General features: G+C 39.7%; 1 protein-coding gene across 1 annotated transcript; it reads right to left on the bottom strand.

Moving 5' to 3' along the window:
* Positions 1-712: 712 nt before the first annotated feature.
* On the bottom strand, positions 713-26,621 carry PAFAH1B2 (platelet activating factor acetylhydrolase 1b catalytic subunit 2). Its single transcript, XM_007196560.2, has 6 exons — positions 26,465-26,621; positions 19,893-19,980; positions 10,591-10,680; positions 9,656-9,772; positions 7,513-7,635; positions 713-4,168 (listed from the first exon to the last, which is right to left on the bottom strand). Exons 2-6 carry the CDS (start codon positions 19,971-19,973, stop codon positions 3,890-3,892), a joined length of 690 nt encoding a protein of 229 aa, XP_007196622.1. The 5' UTR covers positions 19,974-19,980; positions 26,465-26,621; the 3' UTR covers positions 713-3,889.
* Positions 26,622-26,637: the final 16 nt, after the last annotated feature.

The following is a 26,637-nucleotide window of genomic DNA, read 5'->3' as shown; positions in this document are numbered from 1 at the left end:
GTTGCATGAGTAGTGGTTAAGAGCAAGGACTTCGACGTCAGGTAAAGCTGGGCTCGAATCCCAGCTCAACCATTTACATTACATGACTCATCTTTGACAAGACAGAAAACTTCTCCAGGCCTCCCAGCCAACAGTAAAGTGGAAATGCACCTACCTAAATTGCTTAGGTGGTTAATCTATGGGAAATGTTATCCTGAAGCTTTTCTCCCTAGATGACACAGGAACTCAGAATACTCCAATTAATTTGAGGCATTTAAGTTCAAGCTGGGGGTAACAGTAGAAAGAAATATTCCAAAGTGTAAAAAAGAAGAACTGGTGATTATTAGCATGAGGAATGGAGAAACTGTAGAAATTGGGACAATTAACGTGAATAAAATTCTAAAGATTTGAAATTAGGAAAAAGGGTCGAGAGGTCAATTTAATGACTTAATTCAGTTTTTAACTACCAGATACTATTAACAAATCTGAAACATTTCGCTTGACAGTATTTCCATTTAACTACTTAGGATTCCTTCTATCTGCTCATCCTACCCTGCCATTCTGCACCCCCAAGGAGATAAGTGATGAGGGTCAGCTTGGTACATTCAGTGCCACAGAAAAGCAGCAGGATGATCTAAGTACCCAATTTGCTTGTGATAAGGTAGGAAAAAAAACATCCCTTCTCTCTTCATTGGAATTCAAACTATGATAAAGGAGACAGAAAGACAGCAAGTTTGAGTGAAATGTTTACATTTATATTGAAATATGCACTAAAACAGAATGAGTTCTACTAGTCAATGAAACTTTGCCAAAGCGGAAACACAAACTTCCGTTGGGGAGGTCCAGTCAACTAGCAGCAGTGATCCCCAAGCAGGAACACCAAGGAGAAGCCTGGGAGACCCCACCCCAAAAAGCCTCCTTTCAAGAGATCCCAACTCACTTCTCCCACATGCACCCCACAGATTCAGGAGCACAGCCAGGCTCCTCATTTTCATGTATCTTTAGTTTCTTCTTCGCTGCAATAAATATAAAATTGGCAATGCTCATATACCACAGCACAGACAATATTTCAGGCTTTAGCATACAACTGTAAACAGTGACTAGGTTAAACAAATAAAAAAGATAAAGAAAGTTGAACATTATTTTTAAACAACGACAGAATTCCTAAGAGCAGGGCATGAGCTACTCAAGATTTGTTTTGTTGGGTTCAGGTTTTTGACAAAAAATTCAGGCTTAGACAGATGTCCAAATCGACTCAAGGTGGCAGCCAGAGCACTGCCCATGGCAGTCTAGAATATGTGGGCAGCAAAACAGCATGCCCTAGATCACCCTTGGCAGTACATCTTCAACCTGCCACATTCAAGACGGGACTGCAGAAATCTTTATTGTGCCATCACCAGCTGCCATCTAGTGTAGTGGGAATGGGTGGGCAAAGGAATGAAAGTTTGCTGGGAGACAAACAGAATTAACACCTCTGCTGGCTGCCTGGAAAGTTGGCCCCTTAATCACAAGCACAAGTAGGACATTTCACTTGGACAGTGCATTAAACTTCATATATGTGTGTGTGTGTATATATTTCTCATATATATATATATATGAAATCCAAAGATTAAGCATTAAGTTCTGTCACTGCAACAAACTGGGGTGTCAATCAAAGAAAAACAGATGAACACTTTTTGCCTAAAGCAGTGCAAAGAAAGCTGGCAAGAAATGAAAGTGGACTCAGTATCTGCACATTAGCAACGGGGCAGACTTTTATTTAAAAGGCTAGTGGTTCAAATACTATTGCTCAAATAGCTCTGGTAAATATAAAATGTAGTTAACATCCAAGGTTTATACACAGAAGCAAAGGAGCTGAAGGCCAGCTCACAAAGGGATATTTGATCCTTAGTCAAGAGAGAAGCTAAAAGCACATGCTGCAGGAGTAACCTAATGGGGTTTGTTTGGACCATACTCCTTCCCTCTGACAACAGAAAAAGCCCTGGATAGGAAACTGTCTTTTCACACACAAAATTGTGGCTTAATTAAATCTCCTCCCTAGAACTATACCTCAGCTAAGAAAAAAAAAAATCTGTCTTGAAAAACTCAAGAACCTGGGCTACTAAAAAGGAAAATTTAGTATAGTAAACAAGTTTAGTAAACACCACGTATATTTTCAGTTGTTAATGAAGACATGATACATTCAGGAAAGTTTTTGTTTTTGTTTTTTTTAAAGACAAAAAAACCAAAAAACAAAATTCCCAGAAAAAGCCTCAACGAGGAAAAGAAAAAAAAAAAAAATCAGCCCAAGTTCCATCCCTTTCAGTCAGAAGCGGCTCTTAGCACAAACCACAAATCCCCCTCCAGCACACAAAAGCAATGCCATGTGCCTTGCAAGCAGAGTAAGAAACATATGCCTTAGTTACTGAACTTGAACCTTGCAAGCAGAGTAAGAAACATACGCCTTAGTTACTGAACTTGAACGTTAAGCAGAATCACTGCAGAGCACATTTTGATGGGTTACTTCAATATCCACCTGGTCCAGTTTAAAGTATTTGTTTGTAAATCCAGTTTGTACATATTCCATAGGTATATTAAACAATAAACCACCTGTTGTCCTATTATTTTTTAAATGGCAGGTCTTGTAGCTCAACAAACCATTAAGATTATAAAGAGCTCTCTTGAAAGAAATTCTCAGATGAAGATGTATTAAGGAGAAATCCTGAAGGTTAAACGAAGTTCTTTTTTACTAGTTCTCTTTTACTAAAACAGTGGGATCAAGCAGAATGTCTATTCGGAAGCGCAGTTTCACCATTTCCCCATGAGAAGAGGCCAAATTTTTCTGGACTAATAATAATTTAAAAACTAAGCCAATAAAAATAAAATAAAATATACACCTTAAAATACTACAAAACTTGAAATAAAGTCAGGGCTTATGGAGTGGGAAACAGAGTTCTGATTTTTTTCCCCCCAAAAGAAGGAAAACTGTAACAGGTTTTAAGGGAAAAACAAAACAAACCAAACCAGAACTCTGAATATGGACAGCACTACACAGACTCTACAGCACAGACCACCACACAAGAATGAATTACACATCAGTAATATCATCATGAGAGTAACTGGCTGGGGATTTATACTGCCAGCAACAGAGCTCCTAGGTCAAAAACGTGTTAAAAGCTTGTAATGTTAACAAGGACCCCTCCCACCAAAAAAAAGAGGGGATGAGGGGGAATAGAGGAAAGGCTGCATGCATGGGTCTATTACAGACATGATATTCAGCAGCATAAAAATAATACCCTCCACTGAGTCCCCCAAATGGGGCAAAACCTATTTTTCACTGCTAAGCATGGGAAAGATTAACAGAGTGGAACAAACTCACCTGTAACCATAGCATCTCCCATATCTGAATGACAAGCACGTTCAATCTGATGTTACATGTTGCTATAACATTGAGAATACGTATGAGTAAAGCAAAATAAAAAACAGAAGGCTAAATTATGAACTTTAAAAACTGGAAAAACATCTGTTTTAAAGCCAAGAAGGTGTTATTCTAATTATTATTATATATGACATAATCCATAGAAAGAAAGGCCAAGGAAAGAATCTTCATTTTGTTCAGTACTTAGGCTTGATGTTGTCCTAGGAAAAACAGTGATAAGTCAATGAATGTGTCACACATACAACTAAAAAGTCCCCTCTGGTTTCCAATGAATTTAAACAACCATCTTCCTTGGCTAATTTTTCTCCTGTGTCAAACAAACCTTCTATGTACAGGACCAGTTTAAATCCCTCCTCCCCTTCAAACACTAGATATGAACATCCAGGAACATTCTACAATGCAAAGTGCCTTAAGAAAGAGAAGGATTCTGTAGTGCCAGTGATATAACTGATCTGAGGAAGCTGGGACGCTATTAACACTGATGGGAGCCAGTCAGGCAATGGTGGTTTGTTTTTCCTCAGGTGTTTCCTCCAACAATTGCATGATCAGTTCATGGAGGGGTTTGCAGATCTTTGCGTAGCCCCCTCCTGTGAGATGCAGAAAATCAAACATGTCGTGGCAGGAGATGGCACCGTCCGAGTGCACGAAGCCCCCGTCTGTATCCAGGAGCTGAACGTTGGCAAGTTTCGGCAGGGAAACCTTGAGGAGCTGGTTCACCTTGGCATTCTTTTGCCTTAAAGGGTTGGGCTTCTCACCTCGAGGTAACAAACCCTGGGGAAGAGCAGAGAAGAATATAAGATGAGAAGACTCACTGTTTTTTCCTACTTACTTGTGATTTCAAATATCCCTGGCACTCTCTACTTGGCACTTGTTATACCTTTGATTTCTGAAACACCGGACTAGACCGGTCTTAATGAAAGTTCTCTGACTATTCCTCCTAGGTTTCTTCCTGAGTTCCTCCTCCTCCTCCTGTCCCTTAACTGCTGGTATTCTTCAGGGTTTTGTCCTTGGCCCAGTACTCTCTCCACCCTACACACTTTAGCCCAGATCTCTTCCTGGAGCTTCAGAACTGTGTACTGAACGTCCAGGTATAGAACCAAACTTGAATGCTCCTGAGGCACACCCAACTTAACACGTCCAAAAACCCATTCATCATCTCCCCCACAGACTATGTTCCTTCTACATTCTCTGTGTCAACTGATCATTCCAACATCCCTGAGTCTCTCATCCCATGTACCTTATCTATTCATCATTAAATCACTCAGCTTTTACATCCTAAGTATTTTTCCAATCCATTCTTTTTTCTGACTACAGACACTGCTATGGCTAGGGAACTTATCAATATTCACCTCAATTAATGTAAAATCTCCTGACTGCTCTTCCTACCTCCAGTGGTATTACCCCTTCAATTTATCCTCCATATAGTCCGCCACATAGCTAGAATAATCTAGCTCAAATACACATCTATTCATTAATGCCACATGGAACCTACACTAGAACACACGAGAAATGGAGTTGGAACAAACGCTGTCTTGATGAATCAGAGCCACATAATATCTGCTAGTATAAAACAGAGATGTGTTCTAAATTCATTTTTAACTTATTTGTTAATGATCTAATATAATTTTCAGATAAATCAGATGTCTGTCCTTCTACTATAGTAAATAAAAGCCAGCTCTTATATGGCAAGTGCAAGGTTTTATCATCTCAAACTAGAAATCGCCTTTATACAGATAACTGATCCAATTATAAAATTGTTAGAAATCCCCAACCTTTTAGTTGGTTTATAGCTAATGATGCCACACAGCAAGTTATCGTTATTTAGGCAAAAATGTTGTCACCTGTTTCTCCTACAGGGTATGATAAGAGGTCTTATTTCATAAAAACGGGTTTTCTGTAGGCGTTCTACTAAAAAAATCAAAAAAATTTTTATGCCCAAAGTAAGCGCTTATTCATGTCTGCTTTAAATTTTTTCAGCAAAACGTTGGACCTCGATTATTAACTTACTGTGTGACTGTGAAGTTCCAAAGAGAACTATAGAGAATTATGAATATGCTACCCCGATCCATCTCCTTTCATCCTTGTCAAGTGAAGACAAGGTCAATCCTAAACCCTCGCTTACATAACTGTTACAAGCATACGGCTCTGCACCTAATAGTTAACCAGGAAAAGCAGCCCTCAGCGCTGGCACATCAAGGCCGGGCTGAGATGTAACGAGCAACCAGGAAGGATGGCCAGTGACCAATAAATACATACGTCATTCTGACTTTCAAAGAATACCATAGTAATTAAAGCCATAAAAAAGGATTAAGCCTCAAGAGCCGGGCGCCATACCTACTGGGATTGTCAAGCAAGGATACGAAAAATAGCTTATGTACTTGCATAACATCTTCCTTAATAAATGAGTATCAGGGGTATGCCATGTGATTTTTTCTCTGTAATAACCGATAATTGTTAAAATATTATTTTAAAGAAGACAAAAAAATTACACTCCTAATTCCTTTACCATGTAACAACTATTTTAATTTTATTTCCTTTTCCAATTTGCATATTTACTTTCAAGCAATTCTAAATATAATATACATACCGTTTAGTATTCGGACTGTTCACTTAAATACATCATAAATTCTGTTTTCACACAGTCCTCCTAATTGTCATATGATTAGTGCTATTATATTCAATGACTTGTGTAATCATTCCCCCATGGGGTTGATTATTTAGGTTATTTCCAATGTTTTAGTATTGTAGATAACACCACTATATATCAAATTCAAAAGTCTCGTTGAAACAAAGAATACTTATGGAGGATTTATTCAGCAACATTCATGCAACAAATATGTCCTAAGCCAACTACAATGTACCACCCACTGTACTTAAGAGATGGACTCTTAACCACAATGTAGTCTTTTCTGGAATAATGCAGGATATAAATAAATACATAAACAAATTAATTAAATACCATGTAATAAAAAAATAAGACCTGGCTCCCCAGAACCCTGTTATATGCTAATATCCAAACTCCTAACATGGGACCTGGCTGTGGCCTCTAACTATCCCAGACTTGAACTTTATTCCAATGATAACCCTAAAACTCTTCTAGCACCCTCCTTCACTCACCCAACAAACACATACATGTATAAGCCTTTGATCATTTCCTTCCTTTCTTCCTCCCTCCCTTTCTCTCTCTCTCATTCTTCTCTGTAATACCTTCTCTTCTTTCATTTCTCTATTTGTCTGGAAACCAATGAATTCTTTAAAACTAAACTCAGATGTCAATTTTTATGTCTAAAATATACCCTGTTCTCCCCTTAGCATACAGTATAATAATTCTGTTTATATTGCTGTGTCCATCCACCAGCTCCTTGAGAGGAACTGTCTTACTCATTTTTGTATGCTCGGGACCTAGGATAGTGCCTTGTACATCGTGATTCTCGTATGTTTGTTGAATAAATGACTACCTTATTAACACTATATCTCATTAAAGAACTGAATACATGTCAGATTTCTCAAAAACATACATTTTTAGCTGGGTTAAGAATATCTACAGGTAAACTTTAACACTGAAATAGACAGCTGTTTATCCCTGAGACCATGAAGACAATGCTTTAACTCTACAAAGGGTAGCATTTCCTGTTAGTGGTAAGACTATGAAGTACCCATTTTCTTCTTGATGGAATCTGATATTTTAAAGAATTCAGAGATTCTGATAAATACACCACCTTTACCATATTAACAATGGAACAAAACAACACATCTAGGCTAATCCAAACTAAGGTCTAATAAAAAGAGACTCAGGAACTAGGAGAAGTCTCATATGCAACTTAAAAAATTATCAGAAGATAGTCAAGGGAAAAAAAAAAAATTAAGGCAACCTGAGGCAACAAAGAGGATTTCCACTTCTAAACAAGGATGAGCAGAAAAAAGATGACCCCACAGCTGTTCTAGGAAATGAGACCAGTAAGACGATGGGACATATCAGAGAACAGCTTCTCAGGAGCATGATAAACTGCTTCCAACCTAAAGATTCTCTATATTCATGAGTGATCACATTTCTAAAAAGACTCCCCACCTTACCTAATGATACCAAGGTCTCCACCCACCCAAAGACCACATACCAATACAATGATTTTGGCCTGTGGCTGCCTTGTGTTGATAAGATGTACGATGGCCTCGATTCCACCTGCTACTTCCTCTGCTGTATTTTCATGGTTGTTTGTTCCTACCCAGACAACAATGACCTATAATTGAGGGAAGGAAGAAAAAGAGAAAAAAGATAAATACTCAGGAATGTCCACTAGTTAGTTGAAAATCTTATTTCAAAAATCAAAGAAGGAGGGGCTTCCCTGGTGGCGCACTGGTTGAGAATCCGCCTGCCAATGCGGGGGACACGGGTTTGAGCCCTGGTCTGGGAAGATCCCACATGCTGCGGAGCAACTAAGGCCATGCACCATGACTACTGAGCCTGTGCTCTAGAGCCCACGAGCCACAACTACTGAAGCCCGCACGCCTAGAGCCTGCACTCTGCAACAAGAGAAGCCACCGCAATGAGAAGCCCGTGCACCGCAATAAAGAGTAGTCCCTGCTCGCCGCAACTAGAGAAAGCCCACCAGCGGCAACAAAGACCCAACACAGCCAAAAATAAATAAATTTTTTAAAAAATCAAAGAAGGAAAGATGAACTTCTCAAATGGTATTGGTAACTTCAACAGGGCAGCCATCTTAAAATATTAATGTATGCCTCATATACATCAGGATAAATTCCAAACAGAAAAAATTTCCACTTAAGTGGGAAAACTGTACTAGGAAGAGATGAGAAAATTCTTTTATGTGGAGTTGGAAGCTAATCTCTTAAAATCCAGAAGCTATACAAAAAAGATAACAAATTCAACTGTATAAAAATAAAACCACTGCAAGTCAAAAAAGAAAAAAAAAGAGAGTGAAATCTAAGAAACATGGGGGAAAATACTTGCAACATCATAAGACTCCCTTAGTAAAAGTACCTTCTAGAAAAAATAAAAATAAAAGTACCCAAGGGAGTGTAGTGGGTATAAATACACAGTTCTACTCAAGGAAAAGAATCAGTGGGGTGGAGGCTGGATATAGTTTTTGAAAGTTTTTCTCTTTAAAAAAATAATTTTACAAGGTGGCTATCACCTAGAGACATACATCTTACTACGTAACCCAAAGTAATTTCCACCTGTCACAAAAGAAAGGAATATGCATGAGTTTTTCTGTTAGAAAGGCAAAAATAAAATACTTTCAACTACAGAGACTGTTATCAATGGCTCAGCTTTGTTTTCTTTTTGTTGTTTGGGGTTGAAAAAATTTATATGCAGTGTGCCAACTCAGGATGTTGATAATGCTATAAGGCACTGGGTACATGTTCGGGCTGAACATTTGTTCACATCTGCTTCAAATTTTCTTCAGAAGAACTTGGAGGCCTTGATTACCAATCTGTTTATATGTTTAAATGGATCCAAAATTACCTCCTCAAGTGAATCATAGCCCTGCTCCCACCGCCCACCTCTGAGCACTTTCCCCCTCATACTGCCTCAGGTCAACAGAATAGCATACCTTATTACCATCAAATCTCTTCCTACAGCAGAAGATAATTATAACAATTACAAGTACAAACCAAGCAAGCAATACATTGATTCTTAATTAAGCATGTATGTGGAATGTTCTTAAACAATATCATTTAACTTAAAGGGGCACGAAGCAAAGAACAACAGTGAAATAACGCTTTAAAGAAGCAATTTTTTTTTTTTTTTACTACCAGTTTCTGACAATTTAACTATCTGCAAAAGACTCAAGATTAAGGATATTCTTGGGGCTTCCCTGGTGGCGCAGTGGTTGAGAATCTGCCTGCTAATGCAGGGGACACGGGTTCGAGCCCTGGTCTGGGAAGATCCCACATGCCACGGAGCAGCTGGGCCCGTGAGCCACAATTGCTGAGCCTGCGCGTCTGGAGCCTGTGCCCCGCGACGGGAGGGGCCGCGATAGAGAAAGGCCCGCGCACCGCGATGAAGAGCGGTCCCCGCACCGCGATGAAGAGTGGCCCCCGCTTGCCGCAACTGGAGAAAGCCCTCGCACGAACCGAAGACCCAACACAGCCAAAAATAAATAAATAAATAAATAAATAAATAAGAAAATCCTTAAAAAAAAAAAAAAAAAACTCTTGAGTCATTTAAAAAAAAAAAAAAAAAAAAAAAGATTAAGGATATTCTTTAAAAAAAAAAAATAATAAGTTTCATTTCACCTTAGGTTTAATATTCTCCAGTTCTCCATTCTTTAGTCTCCATAAAACATGTCTTGTTGTATCTCCCCCAATTCCAAAATTCAGTGCATGAAGTGGGGAAAAAAGCTCTCGCCATATCTGAAAAGAGAAAAACTTGATTTATTTAAGCTGAAATTAGTGGGAAATAAAATCCCTCAATTGCAATGTGTTGTGAGGCATCTGAAATAAGTTTCCCTTTTCTGTATTCAAATGTAACACTGAAAGTGGTATTCTACCAACTGCTGAAAGGGCTTTGAAGATCCCATTGTGTAACTCAGTTTTCAGTGCAGCTTTAGATCTCAGCTCAAGACCTAAGTCACAGCTCAACCTGATGCCACTTAGGTACCAACATTTATAATTAAGCTGCCAACTCAATAAACTCTCCTTTCCCTTTATTCAACCATTTAAAGGAATAGGGTGAAGTAGAAACATGAGATGAAAAAATTTAGAGTGCTTGAGCCAAAAAGATATAAAGCTATCTTTTCTTTTAAATTTCCCTTGGGAGAATGCCTAACCTCAAAAAGATTCAAAACAGTTCACTACAAAAATATATAAAATATAAAAATGGTAAACACAAATAATAAGAACTGAGTATCATGACTAAGACAAACCTAAATGAGCATATACAAATAAGAAAATAGTAAAATACAAATAAGAATTGAAAATCATGACTAGGACAAATATAAACAAACAAATATAATGTGAAGCTTCTTGGAAGTCAAGGCAAAAAAGGGATCTTAGTTATAAATAATGTTGTATTTTTTCCTTTGTCTCATCATGCTTGATGGCACAAAGAATCCCATCAGGTAGGTCTGATTTCCCTTCTACTCTGAACTAGAGTGGAATGAATGCAAGTCTGTTATCCACGAATGTGTTGACATGAGCAGCCAAGGACCACCCTCACCCCTGCACCTTACCTCATACTGCTGCATCAACTGCACCATGGAGTCCCCCACGAACAGGACATCCGGCTCTTTGTCTTTGCAGTCCAGGACAAATCTGTTGTGCTGGTGTGAAGAAGAAAGAACAATCAGAAACTGGCATTTTTCCTTGTGAGATTTCTTGGCCTACACAGAACAGTCGTCCAACCAGTTACTCTGTTGTTAAACATTCTATTTGGTCTGTCCCTAAAGCTGATTCCTCTCAATCTGCTATTAACTCCTGGGCCCTTCTGAAAACCAGAACAGAAAAATGCGTTCATGTTTTTTTAAAAGCTTACCTTTTCCTCCAACTCTTTTAAAGAAAATTTCAGATATACTTAAAGCTGACGTAATATAATGAACACCTGTACACACTCACCTACATTCAACAATAACATTTTCCCACATTTGCTTTATCTGTGTGTGTTTGCTGAATCATTTGAGGGTAAGCTGCTAACATTGTGATTCTTCCCCTTTAAATATTTTGCATGCATCTCCTAAGCATAAGGACAGTCTCCTATAAAACCACAGAACTATTATCACATCTAAGAAAATAAACAATAATCCCATAAAATCTAACATTTAATCTTCACAATTGTTCCAAAAGTATTATATGTATCTATTTTTTGAACTAGGATCCAATCAAAAGGCATGCACTTCATTTGAATGATTTTAATATGGCCTTTGAAAATGTCTGCTAACCTCTAAATGTGAGATGTTGGCAAACTGGGACTCAGGCTTTTTCAGTCTAATTCAAGTTTCTAAGCAGGAGTGACCTAGCCCTGGCATGCTTCTCTTTGCTCTTAAGGCATAAGACACCTTTAAAAAGATTTCACCCATTGATGCTAAACTGAAGGACATAGCTTCAATTTTTATATTCATCCCTGAAACAAATTAACATGATGCTTTAGCAGGTCTCTAACCCAGTTCTACGGAAAGGTCTGAATACTGTTTCTTTTTCTCAAACTCTACATTCAATTATGCTTCCCCTAGGAATTAATTAAGATGGAGTTACTATTTAAGTATTTCTGCTGATAATACAAGTGCAGATGACACTGTGGTGAAACTGAGATATTTCACTGCTATTGGTGAAAATACAAAAATATTTCTGGAAATAATTTGACAATTGATTAAGACATCTCTTTTACAGTGACAGGATTTGGGATAACTTTTTCTTTTCTCTTGGGTCCATGTCTTGTGTAAACAATTTTTAAAAATTACTATTGTTTCAATAAGTATTTTTAAACTGAAGGGATAAGATGAGCAAGAATAAAACTTTAGCTAGTTTTACTGAGTAGGTGCTCTTTCACATCACATCGTCTCTCTACTGTGTATGCTAAAGTGCCAACTACCTCTCAATACCAACAAAACAGCTTACGTTTAAAGAATGTCATGGACCTACTAGAGAATGGACTTGAGGATATGGGGAGGGGGAGGGGTGAGATGTGACAGGGTGAGAGAGTGTCATGGACAATATATACACTACCAAATGTAAAACAGATAGCTAGTGGGAAGCAGCCGCATAGCACAGGGAGATCAGCTCGGTGGTTTGTGACCACCTAGAGGGGTGGGATAGGGAGGGTGGGAGGGAGGGAGATGCAAGAGGGAAGAGATATGGGAACATATGTATATGTATAACTGATTCACTTTGTTATAAAGCAGAAACTAACAAAAAAAAAAAAAGAATGTCATGGAATTTAAGCTCTGCTGTTCTAAAGGTTTAAGTGCTCTAAACTTTCTTTTTAAGTATAAAAGTAGTTGCAATGAGCTTGGAAAAACAGAAAAGATCGAAGCAAAACATCTATAATCCTACCATTTTAACCCAGTACCTATTAACATTTTAGGGTATTTTTTTCTCATTATTTTTTCACATCCCCCCGCAACACAGTTGAAACGTATGTATATCTCCTTAAGGCACAATAGCTTTGGGGACAGAAAAACCTATGTTCCAAGTCTAGCTTATCTACTTTCTAGTGCAGTGACCTTAAGCAAGTACATAACCCCGAGTTTTGTTTTACACATCTGCTGGCAACTCTGTTTTAGAGTTGTGAAGATGAGCGTTCTATAAAAGGGGCCCTGCTTCTGGCTGCCACCCAGTAGGTACTCAATAAAGAACAGCCATTATAACTGTATTAACATTAGAAATATTTTTCTATGTAGCTACATGATTTTCATAACTATAATTTTTTTTAAAATTTTTATTTATTATTTATTTATTATGTTTATTTTTGGCTGTGTTGGGTCTTCGTTTTTTTTTTTTTTTTTTTTTTTTAAGGATTTTCTTATTTATTTATTTATTTATTTATTTATTTTTTTGGCTGTGTTGGGTCTTCGGTTCGTGCGAGGGCTTTCTCCAGTTGCGGCAAGCGGGGGCCACTCTTCATCGCGGTGCGGGGACCGCTCTTCATCGCGGTGCGCAGGCCTTTCTCTATCGCGGCCCCTCCCGTCGCGGGGCACAGGCTCCAGACGCGCAGGCTCAGCAATTGTGGCTCACGGGCCCAGCTGCTCCGTGGCATGTGGGATCTTCCCAGACCAGGGCTCGAACCCGTGTCCCCTGCATTAGCAGGCAGATTCTCAACCACTGCGCCACCAGGGAAGCCCGGGTCTTCGTTTTTGTGTGAGGGCTTTCTCCAGTTGCGGCGAGTGGGGGCCACTCTTCATCGCGGTGCGCGGGCCTGTCACTATCGCGGCCTCTCTTGTTGCGGAGCAGAGGCTCCAGACGCTCAGGCTCAGTAGTTGTGGCTCACGGGCCCAGTTGCTCCGCGGCATGTGGGATCTTCCCAGACCAGGGCTCGAACCCGTGTCCCCTGCATTGGCAGGCAGATTCTCAACCACTGAGCCACCAGGGAAGCCCCATAACTATAATTTTTTAAAAAAATTTTATCGTGCAATTTTTTTAAAAATCTTCATTTATTTATTTATTTGGCAGCGCCACACAGCTTGCGGGATCTGAGTTCCCCAACCGGGACTGAACGCGGGCCCTCGGCAGTGAGAGCACGGAGTCCTAACCACCGGACCGCCAGGGAATTCCCTATAACCATAATTTTTAACACCACTTAATATCCTACTGGATACATCCAGTGGCACATTCATTTTTTTTTAGCTCTTTATCCTAATGGCAGATTTGCCAGAAGCCTCCTACTGACTGAGATGAAGAAACTTAAACACACACACACATTTTCTTTTACAGGTTGGGAATTTTTAGGGCAAAGGGGATTAACACTTTCATGGATCTTGGAAATACTTCCAAATTACTAACAAAATGGCTACTGGCTATATCTATTCTGACACCAGCAATGTATGGAACTCATTTTACTATACTTGCACCTGCACGGGTTATTAATATTTTTCTCTCCCTCCTTTCTTTTCCCATTGTTTTAATCTGTACTTTTTGGAAATAAAAAGTTAAAGCTCCTGTCATGCTCATTGAGACACTTATCTAGTATATTTGAGGATATTTTTATTGATAATACAACAAAAAATATCAATGCTTCATCTGTAATATTTACTGCAAATATTTCTGTCAGTCTGCTGCTAAGCCTTCTTTAGGTGGTTAATGTTTTGATACGAATTGTTATTAAATTTGTCTACAGTCAAGTCTTTTAATATCACCCTTAAAAAAAACTTACGATTATGGAAAATATCAAGCGTACAGGAAAGCAGAGAGAATAACACAATGGATCTCTGTGTATCCATCACCAGATACAGCAATCATCTAACTTACGGTTACTATTATTTCAACATTCCAGAAACTACTGCCCCACCCCATTCTTAGATTATTTTGAAGCAAACTGAGGATATAGCATTTCATGTATAAATATTTCAACATGTAGCTCTTAAAAGATTAAAAATATATATAACCACAATACCAGTTCTATCCCTCTAAAATTAATAGTAATCCTTTAATATCAACAAATAACTAGTGAGTGTTCAAATTCAATGTCACAAAATTTTATTTTATGATTTGTTTTTTAAAATCAGGATCCAGACAATTTGTCTCTTAAACCCCTTTTACTCTATAGGTTCCCCCTCCCTCTGCGACCACCTTCCAAACTTTTTTTTTAAGGAATATGACTGTCTGACCTATAGACTCTCCCATAGTCTGGATTTTGTTGACTGCATTCCTGTGGTGGTGGTGGACATGTTCATCTGTTCCAGGTACTTCTTGATATGTGGTACTTTAGTCTAGAATAGGGATGGATATTTTAGCAATACTCCGTGAGTAGTATTGAGTATCACTTCAATACTTGTTTTAATCATGACTGCTTTTCTTTTAATGTTTTGTTTCTAAATAATTTATCTACAGAAGACCTGCAAAGATTGTAGAGTATTTGCATATACCCCTAACTCAGCTTCTTTCAATGTTAGCATCTTTTATTTTATTATTTTTTTAAAAACAGAACTTTCAGGTGTAAGGATTTTTTTTATTTTATTTTATTTATTTTATTTATTTATTTTTGGCTGCGTTGGGTCTTTGTTGCTGTGCGTGGGCTTTCTCTAGTTGCAGTGAGCAGGGACTACTCTTCACAGTGGTGCGTGGGCTTCCCATTGCAGTGGCTTCTCTTGTTGGGGAGCACGGGCTCTAGGCACACAGGCTTCATTAGTTGTAGCATGCAGGCTCAGTAGTTGTGGCTCGCAGGCTCTAGGGAACAGGCTCAGTAGTTATGGTGCACGGGCTTAGTTGCTCCGCAGCATGTGGGATCTTCCCGGATCAGGGCTCGAACCTGTGTCCCCTGCATTGGCAGGCAGATTCTTAACCACTGCGCCACCAGGGAAGCCCTCAATGTTAGCATCTTATATAAGCATGGTACATTTGTCAAACCTAAGAAATTAACATTAGGGAATACTATCAACTAAAATAAAGTTCATTCAGACCTCACTAATTTTTCCACTAATGCCCATTTTCTGAATCAATCAGGATATCACATTGCATTTAATCTATACATCTCCTTTAACTCTTCCAATATGGGACAGTCTCTTGGTCTTTCCTTGTCTTTCATGACCTGACACATTTAGTTGCGGTAAGGTGTTCTGTAGACAGTCCCTCAATTTGGGTCTGTCTGACGTTTTCCCATGAATAGGGTGAGGTTATGGATTTTCGGGGAAGACTACCACAGAGGTGATGTGCCTTGTTGTATCATATCAGGGAACATGACTTATTACTGGTGATGTTAATATTGATCATTTGGGTAAGGTGGTGTTTGCCAGTTTTCTCCACTATCAAGTTATTATTCTCCCTTCCATACTCTATATGTTAGAAGCAAGACACTAAATTCAGCTCCAACTCCTAGAGGGAGGGGTATCAAAAAATATGTGGGTGTATGTTAGAACCACCAAAGTAATTTACAGGGAGATACTCTTAAGGCTAGGCAAATATACCGTTTCTCCTTAAAGTTGTGTCCACTAATGTTAGTATTCATCAATGGATCTTGCCTACAGTAATTATTACTGCAGTGTTCTATCCATGATTTTCTTTTCCCTCCTTACTTCTACATTTATTAATTAAAATTATTCTGTAAGGAAGATTTAGCCCTTCTCCCCTATTTATTTATTCATCCACTCATTTATTTATAGCAGAATGGATTAATGAACACTTATTTTATTCTTTCAGTTATAAACCAGTAATACCATCATTTGTTACACTGCTCAAAATGTTCAATTTTGCACTCTGGGGGCTCTTTCAGGTCTTTTAGGTGGTCAAAGTTAGTATCATCAATGAGACAAACCAATACCACATGTATTCTATGTGATGCACTGGGGACCCATCACTTCAGTGATATTCCTGCCGTCCATCTTTTTTTTTTCCTTTTCTTTTTTGAGTAGTTTCTTGCTTTCTTGCACTACAAGATGCTATAGGCCCATATTTTTATTTTCTTTGCTCCAGCTATAGAATCAATCATTTCTCCAAGGAGCCCTGGTTCCTTTCATTGGAGAACTGTATTTAAAAACCAAGATCTGGCTATATAATATATTTTAATATATGTTAGTCCTTCCATATTATACAAGTTTTTTAAAAAATTTAAATATTCATATCTGTTTTTCTTCCATTTGACTAATTTTTTCCCAGTCAGTGCTAATCATTTAAAGTCTTCTAATTTACGCCAGAAACAAAAAAGGCATCTAGTCTTAGTTACTACTTTTAGTAAACATATAAATGACCTAAATGCCCATCAATGAGATAACAGACAACCCACTGTGGTATTTTCATATAAAATAATTGAAGGGCTTCCCTGGTGGCGCAGTGGTTGAGAATCTGCCTGCTAATGCAGGAGACACGGGTTCGAGCCCTGGTCTGGGAAGATCCCACATGCCACGGAGCAGCTGGGCCCGTGAGCCACAGCTGCTGAGCCTGCGCGTCTGGAGCCTGTGCCCCGCAACGGGAGGGGCCGCAATAGTGAAAGGCCCGCGCACCGCGATGAAGAGCGGTCCCCGCACCGCGATGAAGAGTGGCCCCCACTTGCCGCAACGAGAAAGCCCTCGCACGAACCGAAGACCCAGCACAGCCAAACATAAATAAATAAATAAATAAATAAATAAAATAAATTAAAAAAAAAAAAATAATTGAATACTACTTGAAGAGAAAAAAATGAATAAACTACAGCTGTATTTTTAATATGTATGATTACTGCAGAAAAAAATACATTCAGAAAGATACTATTTACAGTTTAAAAACGTGCAAAAAGGGACTTCCTTGGTGGCACAGTGGTTAAGGATCCACCTGCCAATGCAGGGGACACGGGTTCGAGCCCTGGTCTGGGAAGACCCCACATGCCGCGGAGCAACTAAGCCCGTGTGCCACAACTACTGAGCCTGCGCGCCTAGAGCCCGCGCTCCGCAACAAGAAGCCACCACAACGAGAAGAAGCCTGCACACCGCAATGAAGAGTAGCCCCCGCTCACCGCAACTAGAGAAAGCCCGCATGCAGCAATGAAGACCCAACACAGACAAATATAAATAAATAAATTAATTTTAAAAAGTGCAAAAATACTAACTATATTGTTTAGAGATTATATATGTAGTATGTAAATACATGAAATTACTGGCTTGGGGGTGGGGAGGTAGGAAAGAGAAAGAAATGTGATCAATGAAGGGTATACAGGGAACAGCAATTCTTTTAGCAACGTTTTATTTTTTTAGGGTGAGTAGCAAATACACAGATGCTCAAAATATTTCATAATACTTTTTTAAAGATAAAAACAAATGAGGAAGATTAAGAAAGAATAATCACGTAATTGATCCATAGCAGAGCAGTCAAAATAAAAAACTACCACTCAGGGCTTCCCTGGTGGCGCAGTGGTTGAGAATCTGCCTGCCAATGCAGGGGACACAGGTTCGAGCCCTGGTCTGGGAGGATCCCACATGCCGTGGAGCAACTAGGCCCGTGAGCCACAATTACTGAGCCTGCACGTCTGGAGCCTGTGCTCCCCAACAAGAGAGGCCACGATAATGAGAGGCCCGCGCACCACGATGAAGACTGGCCCCCACTTGCAGCAACTAGAGAAAGCCCCCACACAGAAACGAAGACCCAACACAGCCATAAATAAATAAATTTAAAAATTAAAAAAACCCAAAAAACAAAAAACTACCACTCAAAATAAGCTAGTTGAAAGACTGATTTTTAAGTCTGAGATGACCAAAACAGAAAGAGAATACAACCATGAAGAGTATAAAGAGAATCACTCAATACTAAAACAGGAAACTCTGGGGACTTAAAATCATATAGAACTTGTTAGTTCAAAAGGTAATACGGGGCTTCCCTGGTGGCGCAGGGGTTGAGAATCTGTCTGCCAATGCAGGGGACACACGTTTGAGCCCTGGTCTGGGAAGATCCCACATGCCGCAGAGCAACTAGGCCCGTGAGCCACAACTTCTGAGCCTGTGCGTCTGGAGCTTGTGCTCCCCAACAAGAGAGGCCGCGACAGTGAGAGGCCCGCGCACCGCGATGAAGAGTGGCCCCCGCTCATCGCAACTAGAGAAAGCCCTCGCACAGAAACGAAGACCCAACACAGCCAAAATAAATAAATAGCGTTCCCTTAAAAAAAAAAAAAAAGTCCACTTGTGTTGCTTTAAAAAAAAAAAAGTAAAATTAATAAAGTAATTTATATTTAAAAAAAAAGGTAATACGGTTGGAAACAGATAAAGGTTAAATATAGTTATTGTTAAGTGACAACACTTACTAAAAGCAAGCTACAAATACTGAAAAAAAAAAAAAAGTGTTAAAAAAAACAATGGGACATACTGAGAGGGAAAAGGGGCCAGAGCCTGAAGGGATTCCCACTTGCTAAATCTTGGACAATGAGTTTCAAAATTACAGTGGATTATAACCCACTTGACTAAAATAAGAACCTGTGAGACCATATTATAATGAAATAGAATTGGTTTAGGCCAACACCATCTTAACCAAGTGATCAAAGCTACTATCATCAATGAGACAAATCAACATCACATGCCTTCTATGTGATGCACTGAAGACATCACTTCCCTGATACTCCTGCCAAAAATGTATAATGGGAATCTTGATTATGAGAAAAGAGAGGGACATTTCACAAAATAAATGGCCTATACTATTCCAAATGGTCAAGGTCATGAAAAACAAAGGCTAAGAAATGTTTCTGATTAAAGGAGAATGAAGAGAAACGACAACCAAATGCAATGTGTGATCCTAGACTGGGAAGAAAATTGATATAAAGAACACTACTGGGACAAGTACAGAAATCTGAATATGGTTTTTGGATTAGGTAACAGTATAATGTCAGTGTTAAATTTCCTGATTTTAATAACTGTATTGTAGTTATGTAAGAAAAAGTTGTTTTCAAAAAACACACTCAAATATTTAGGGGTAAAGGGGCATTGTGATGACTGCAACATACTTTCAAATGATTCAGAAAAAACTGTAAGTTGGTAAATGGTACAGATACAGACAGAATGATTAGGCAGATGTGGCAAAATGTTAACAAGGTGCAAGTCTAGATGAAGGATATAGGAAGTTCCTTCTAAAGTGTTTGTAATATTTGTATAATTTTGAAATTACTTCAAAATTTAAAAAAGCTTAAAGAAAGAATACTGTAGAGACACTGTCATCTATTAAAATTAACAGTACACAATGCCCATGCTCTCAAAATATTCCTCAGTTCCAACATCACATGGTGATTAGGAATGACATCTCTAACATCAGATTTTTATTTACAGTAATCAATTCTTGTTGACCATTAAAAACACCCCATTGTAGCTCTGGTTAAAAGACTCTAAAAATTGAAGAGACTAATCTATGTGAATAACGCATGTGCACCTCCTTTTACCTGAGACATCCATCTGTCATCTCCTTGAATATCTTCCGCTGCATGTGGAATGGCTGCTGGGTTTGAGTCTCCTTGGCTCATTCTACACCTGAGGAAAAAAATGTCTATGTTATGTTTTGTTCACTGACAGGAATGTTTCTTTGTTACCACTTACTTAAATATTACATGTCAGGTTTTAAATAAGAATAAGAATTAAATAAATTTCATTGGGTTTTGCCTAGAAACGATGCAACTGGAGTTTATTTTCAGCAGAGACGAGGTCCAGGACATGACTGCCTAAGTCCCATAAATATCTAGCACTACTAAACTTCCAGACAGGTTTGAATATCATTCAGGAACAATGCATTACATCAGTATATACCTTACACCTATATTAATTTTTCATAAATACATGTTATTTTAAGAACCAAATGACAAGGAATTAAACCCTTCAAGTTCAATGACATCTACATTAGAGCCTTTTAGGCTGCTAGAGTTACACACTTAAGAATTAGTACAGCACCGATTAGAATCCAGTGATCACTAAACATCACACAAATACCTGTATTACAGATGATGACAAAACTAGTCGTGGGCTTTGGCAGTGGTTTTTTCATTTTTATTATTTATTATTATTTTTAATTTTTAATTTTTTTGGCAGTGCCCCGCAGCATGCTGGATCGAGTTCCATGACCAGGGATCAAACCCATGTCCCCGGCAGTGGGAGCGCAGCAGAGTGTTAATAACCGCTAGCCCACTAGGGGAGTCCCTGGCATTGGTTTTTTACAAATGTTTACTAGGTATTTCTATTTTTGACAGGTATCCACTAAAAAAAAATTGATTAACGACGAACCTAAATATGGCATCTGATAGTGGAGAAGAAGGAATACGTGAAATTCAGGAAAATTAGAAATGCTAATCTTCTAGAAAGACAAGTAAGAAACCAGACTGTTTTCAACCAACTCTGGAGAATACATACTAGAGACATAAGGCTCAAGAGATTACTTGGAAAATGCAAAGGATGATGAAAGAGAAAAAGCTGGGGTTTTGTGGCTTATAGAAAAAAAGGCCGTACTCTCTATTTCTTTCCTTTGCCATCCTCAAATACAACTAAACTTTCTCAGAAAGAGGACTGAGTTATAGCCTTTTAATAAGTATTCACTGAGTAAACAAAACACCCTGGATTACCAAGGTAGTAGTTTTTTTTTTTTTTTTTATAGAATTTACTCTTTTTTTTTTTTTTTTAAATTTTTATTTATTTATTTATTTATTTATTTTTGGCTGTGCTGGGTCTTCGGTTCGTGCGAGGGCTTTCTCTAGTTGCGGCAAGTGGGGGCCACTCTTCATCGCGGTGCGGGGACCGCTCTTCATCGCGGTGCGCGGGCCTCTCACTATCGCGGCCCCTCCCGTTGCGGGGCACAGGCTCCAGACGTGCAGGCTCAGCAGCTGTGGCTCACGGGCCCAGCTGCTCCGTGGCATGTGGGATCTTCCCAGACCAGGGCTCGAACCCGTGTCTCCTGCATTAGCAGGCAGATTCTCAACCACTGCGCCACCAGGGAAGCCCACCAAGGTAGTAGTTTTTGAGGATCAAAAAGTAACAAACCCTAAACATGAAAGCAAACCTTCATGAAAAATAAATTACAGAAGCAAACAATTTTAACACTAATTATGTAAATAAATTCGATCAGTTCCAAATGACACTAGGTCTAAAAAAAATTGGGCTCAGGGTTAAGCCTATATCTGACTAAAGATGTAAAATATCATTCACAACCTGTGTATATTTCTTTAGATTACTAAAATTTGCAACTATCAGAAAATAATAACTACCTATGAAGGACTATCTACTCTATGCTTTATACATACCACCTCCGATCCTCACAAAAGTACTGCAAAATGAAGAAAACGAGGATCAGATAATTTAGGTACTTTGTTCAGTGACTGAAATGAGGTTTGTCTGACCCCAATTACGTCACATCTGGCCCACTGATCACAAACCAGTTCACGCTGACTCCCTAAAGGGGACCTATATCTAACCATTTCACCCAAAAGACTTATGACATACCACACGGAGCTAAAAACATCAATGTAAAATGCAAGAATCGGGAAGAACTGCAAGATGAACCTATATAGTTCCAATCAGACTATGATATCTGTTTGGAGTTTCACTGTCTAAGCAAAGTGTGGAAAAATCAGAAGATACATAAAAGAAAAAAAAAAAGGATTACAGGGTTAAAACAAATAGCCACACAGAAACTTCTTGTTTTTAGCCAATAAAACATTCTAAATCTTCCATATAAAAGTTTCTTGGGGTCTACGTTCAATGCTTGATTCAAGTCTGGCTATTCAGATTAAATCTGATATGGCACTTAATAATCATTTTAATTTTAGTAAGTAACTTTCTTCCCCGCTGATCAAAAAGCTCTATTGTCCTTAAGACCAACAAGGAGCAACTTTTCCCATTTTCTGGATTTCAAAATTAGATATATAATGTAAAGAAATACAGCAACAAAACAGCTCCATTTTCCACTCACTAATTGAAAAAGTCTATTTCCTAACTTTTAAAATAGATTTTAAAAACCCAACTATTTCTCATTTATTTTCCCACCTGGAGAAACTCTTAACATGTTAGGTATTTTTGAGGCAAAAGTTAACTGACACAGGGTTAACTGAGTGATCACTACTAAAAAGGAGAAAAATAATCTGCCCCCCTCTCACTGTGTGATTATGTAATTGAAACCATTTTTCCTGGGGATTGTTAAAAGAACAAGGATGACAAAACTGTACATATGAGGTGCTGCCACAATAAAATGTATCCAAATTCATCCCTCACCACTTAAAGACACAATGCAGGCACTCCAACGACATTTCAGTTCTTGGAACACCATGTTCAGATTTTGTTGAAAAACTTAAGAATTTTGACAAACCAGAGGGTGTTTCAAGGAAAGAAGCCAAGATGGTGAGAAATTAGAAAACCTGTCATATCAGAAATAGTTGAAAGAAACAGGTATGTTTATAATCTGTAGAAAAACTGGTTGAGGAAGAGGAAATCATGGGACAAATAGCTGTCAAAGTATTTGAAGATTACTAGGAAGGGACTTTAGGCTTATTCTGCATGTCCCCAAATAGGAAGACAAGGCCAGTAGATACAATGTACAGTGAAACAAATTTCTAACAAACAGAACTGCAAATGACATGACCTGCCTCTCAAGGCAGATTCCTCCCAAGGGTCCGCAGAGACTAGGTGAACACCTACTAGTAAAGCATAAAGTGAACTAAAGCATATGAGTAAAGACTGGCCCAGATTAGCGGGATTCAAACATTTTTTAATGTTTAAGAATCTTTTTGAAATGTTGCTCAATATATGTATATTTATAAATTAGATGTGAATTGCTGTTAACCTGTATATTAAATATTCGTAATTTTTTCCTTTTTTACGTAAAAAAGAATGAATGTAAAAAGAGGTTCTAAATATTTTCCTATATGCCTATGGATCTCCTTATGCATCCCAGGGCAGCACACATACTCTACTTTCAAGACCAGTGGTCTATATAAACTGTAAGATCTCTTTAGATCTATGATTCAATGTACAGACATGGATTTTTAGAGTTTCTCCAACAGGTAAACAACTGATCAAAAAATAATAACTGCAATAAAGATTTATTAAGAACTTACTATTTACAAGACACTGTGCTAGGAGCTTTGTTATTTAAATAAAACTGAAGCTCAGGGAGATTTAAGGAAACTGCTCCATGATAGGGAGAGCTGGGATTTGAACTCAGGGTGATATACTACCCTCCAAAACCTATTACTCTTGAGCAAAGGGCATTAGGCTCTATATAGAAAAGACTGTATGAAACAATGATAAATTCTAATTTACTAAGTCAATTCACTTATACATCCTATTACTACAACCCAAATTTAATGGCATTCTGATACCCTGAGCAAAACACTTTCATCTCAGTCCTAAATTTTGTCATGAGCAAAATGAAAAAGCTGTAGGGACAGAGAAACTGAGGAACAAAATGTCACTTATCTCAAGTTACTAGGGAGGTAAAAACTGAGAGAATTTAGCACAATATTCCCAATTAGCTAGTCTTTTTCTTCTTTAACTATGAATACAAGGTCATCCTCCTTCCTCCTCTGAGCAAAATTTGTTTCTTTGTGCCTTCAGACACTTGGATTTTGGATTATTTTGCCAAATCAAAATCTTACAATACAAGGTAGCTTTCAGTTTTACCTGTGCCTATGGCTTGGTAACATTTTTAAACAGCGGTTAAAAAAAAAAAAAAAAACAACTGAGGGGCAAACCCACGTAATCTCCTCTTTAAGAACCAAACTAGGGGGACTTCTCTGACAATCCAGTGGTTAAGACTCCGCACAGGGGGCGTGGGTTCAATCGCTGGTCAGGGAACTAAGATCCCACATGCCATGCGGTGAGGCCAAAGGATTAAAAAAAAAAAAGAAAGAAAGAAAGAAAGAAAAGAAAAGAAAAAAAGAAGAACCAAGCTGGGGACTATGCATTTAGGGGATTCAAATAATTCGGGAGTTAGATAAAAAAAACTGTGTACTGTTTATAATAAAAATGAATAATCAATCAGGAGCCATCCAGAGAACAGCCTGTGGTGGGTCACAAAAATCTGAGTGATTTGGGGTTTCCTGCCTCACGAAGAGAGCAATATCGTGGCACAGAAGTATTCAGAATGCTGTAATTAGTAACAACAGAAAAAGTAGCAACAGAGAGGGATTTGACTCCCATCTCACCTCACTGATTCATAATAATCGCCTCTGTGCAGCAAGTCATTAACTTCTGAGGTCACAAACAGCATGTTCAGTTAGAAAAACCCAACAGAATGGAAATAAAGGTCCGAAGAAATTAATTTATCAGGAGACATACTCTTCCAGGGAAGCTCTAACTGTCCACTAAAATGAGTTCTCTGGGAAGATGAGGAGTAAGTGACTTGCACAGCATTTCCCAATTTTCCTGCATTTTCTGTCTTCTCTACTTAACTCCGACTATGACAGTCTTAACACCAGAATTTCCAAATGCTTATACCAGCGTGGTGTAGTGTGTGTCTAATCAAAAACCAGTTCCAACAACAAAGAATTATAAATACTCAAGCTGAGCTGGATGTTTCTTTAGTTTAACCAGGAAACAGATGGAGGGGGAAAGTTGCACTAAGAATTAAAAGATTTAGAATGTTTCCACTCTGACCTCAGACCCTTCATTTTGTTTCAGATGGAGCTGGCAGGGTTATTCTAAAGGCCAAGGCAGGCCTCATCCCTAGTACCCTGCCTCAGTGGGCTGGTGGATGGGTCCCAAGGTTCCAGCACATTCAGAATTTATTATCAAATGCCCAAGCCAACGCATTAAAGCACAATGATTTCATACTCCTCCCCTGCTCCCGCACAAGGAGGCAACCTTTATATCAGAACAATGTGCCCAGGAGAAGGATCCAAAGACACAAGGCATATCCAAGGCAAAGGCATATTCAGATGCTCAAAGGGGCAATACCCCGTGTTTTCTCCATACCTTTACCACTCCCCCAACATGACCCCCCCCCATTTAAAGCTGTACGAAATGAGGCCTTAGGGTGGGTCCAGGTGGTCTTCCCTTTCTCCATGGGTAAGCTCTAAAAAGAGGCCAAAGCTTCATGAGTTTGGTTTTCTTAAGGTTTGTATACACACTATGAAAAGCAACGCTGGCCTGGGAGGTATGGAAAGAATAGTGAGTCACCGTGCAACGGGTACATCACAAACCTGAAGGCCAGAAGATCCTGATCTGGTACATAGACATGGACCAGGTAAAAAGCACCTAAGAAAACCTGTCCATTGGTAGGTTTAACTAGTTGGTTGACCTTGGGCAAATCACCAGCCTCGCTGGGCCTCATCTCTAAAATGAGGTGCTGGACTGGACAGCCCTCTAAGAAATAAGCCCTTCTAAGTCGTGACAGCCTATGGATTTTTAAATATATTAGAGGAGATAACGGAGAAGTTTCTGACGGGTGGGAAAAAGTGCTCCGTCAAAAAAACAGTAACGGGTCTGAGCCCGCGCCAACGGCCTCCCAGACAGAGGAAAGGGGAGAAAAGGGTCAGAGGTTCAACCTCGGGAAGGAGGGAAAGGCAACAGCCGAGACCCGAGGCAGAAGCGTGGCTGGAAATGGGGCTGGAGGCGGCGAGCCCCGGGCCGGGGTAGCGGGGGATGCAGGGCGGCCTGCTCCGGGGGACGGGCAGGGCCGGATCGGGCCGGGCGGCGCGCCCCGCCACGGTGCTCGGCCGCGGGAAGAGGCGGGGCGGCTGGGCGGCCGAGGAGGCAGCAGGTTTGGGGGTGGGGTACTGGGGAAAGGCTCCGAGGGAGGCGGCGAGCGGCCTGGAGGTGCGGGGGGCAGAGCGGGCGGCCAGGGAACCCACGCCGGGCCAGCCGAGAAGGGGCGAGCGCGGGAGGCAACCCAAGGGTCGGGGGGAAGGGGTGGCGCGGGGGAGGGGCCGGCAGGGTGGGGGAGGGGAGGTCGCGGGCCTCTCACAATAACAAATAGCAGCCTCTTCCAGCCCCCACCTCTAAGCCACCGGTTCCCCGAGCCCCGGAATGCACTCACTCAGGCACAGGGTCCGTGCGGGCCCCAAGCGGCTGCGGCGTCGGCGAGTCGCGCGTCTGTCGCTCGCTCAGTCCCGGCGGCCCCGCTCCAGCGCGTCCCTCCTCCGGCCTCAGCACCCGCTGCAGCGCCCCCACTTCCGGTTCCCCTGCCACTCAGGCAAATGGCTTGCGGAA

Source organism: Balaenoptera acutorostrata, chromosome 9 (genome assembly GCF_949987535.1).
Source record: "Balaenoptera acutorostrata chromosome 9, mBalAcu1.1, whole genome shotgun sequence".
Classification (NCBI taxonomy): domain Eukaryota; kingdom Metazoa; phylum Chordata; class Mammalia; order Artiodactyla; family Balaenopteridae; genus Balaenoptera; species Balaenoptera acutorostrata.
Note: the sequence above shows the minus strand (reverse complement) of the source record. Positions and strands in the feature narration are given on the sequence as shown.

Bases quoted from the DNA above. Each gene is read 5' to 3' on its own strand.
- PAFAH1B2 (XM_007196560.2), bottom strand. From the start codon at position 19,973: ATGAGCCAAGGAGACTCAAACCCAGCAGCCATTCCACATGCAGCGGAA. The intron at 9,773-10,590 runs GTAAGGTGCAGG...TTCTCTTTTCAG, and splicing joins AGTTGATGCAGCAGTATGAG to ATATGGCGAGAGCTTTTTTC. The intron at 7,636-9,655 runs GTGAAATGAAAC...CCTCAATTATAG, and splicing joins TGGAGAATATTAAACCTAAG to GTCATTGTTGTCTGGGTAGG.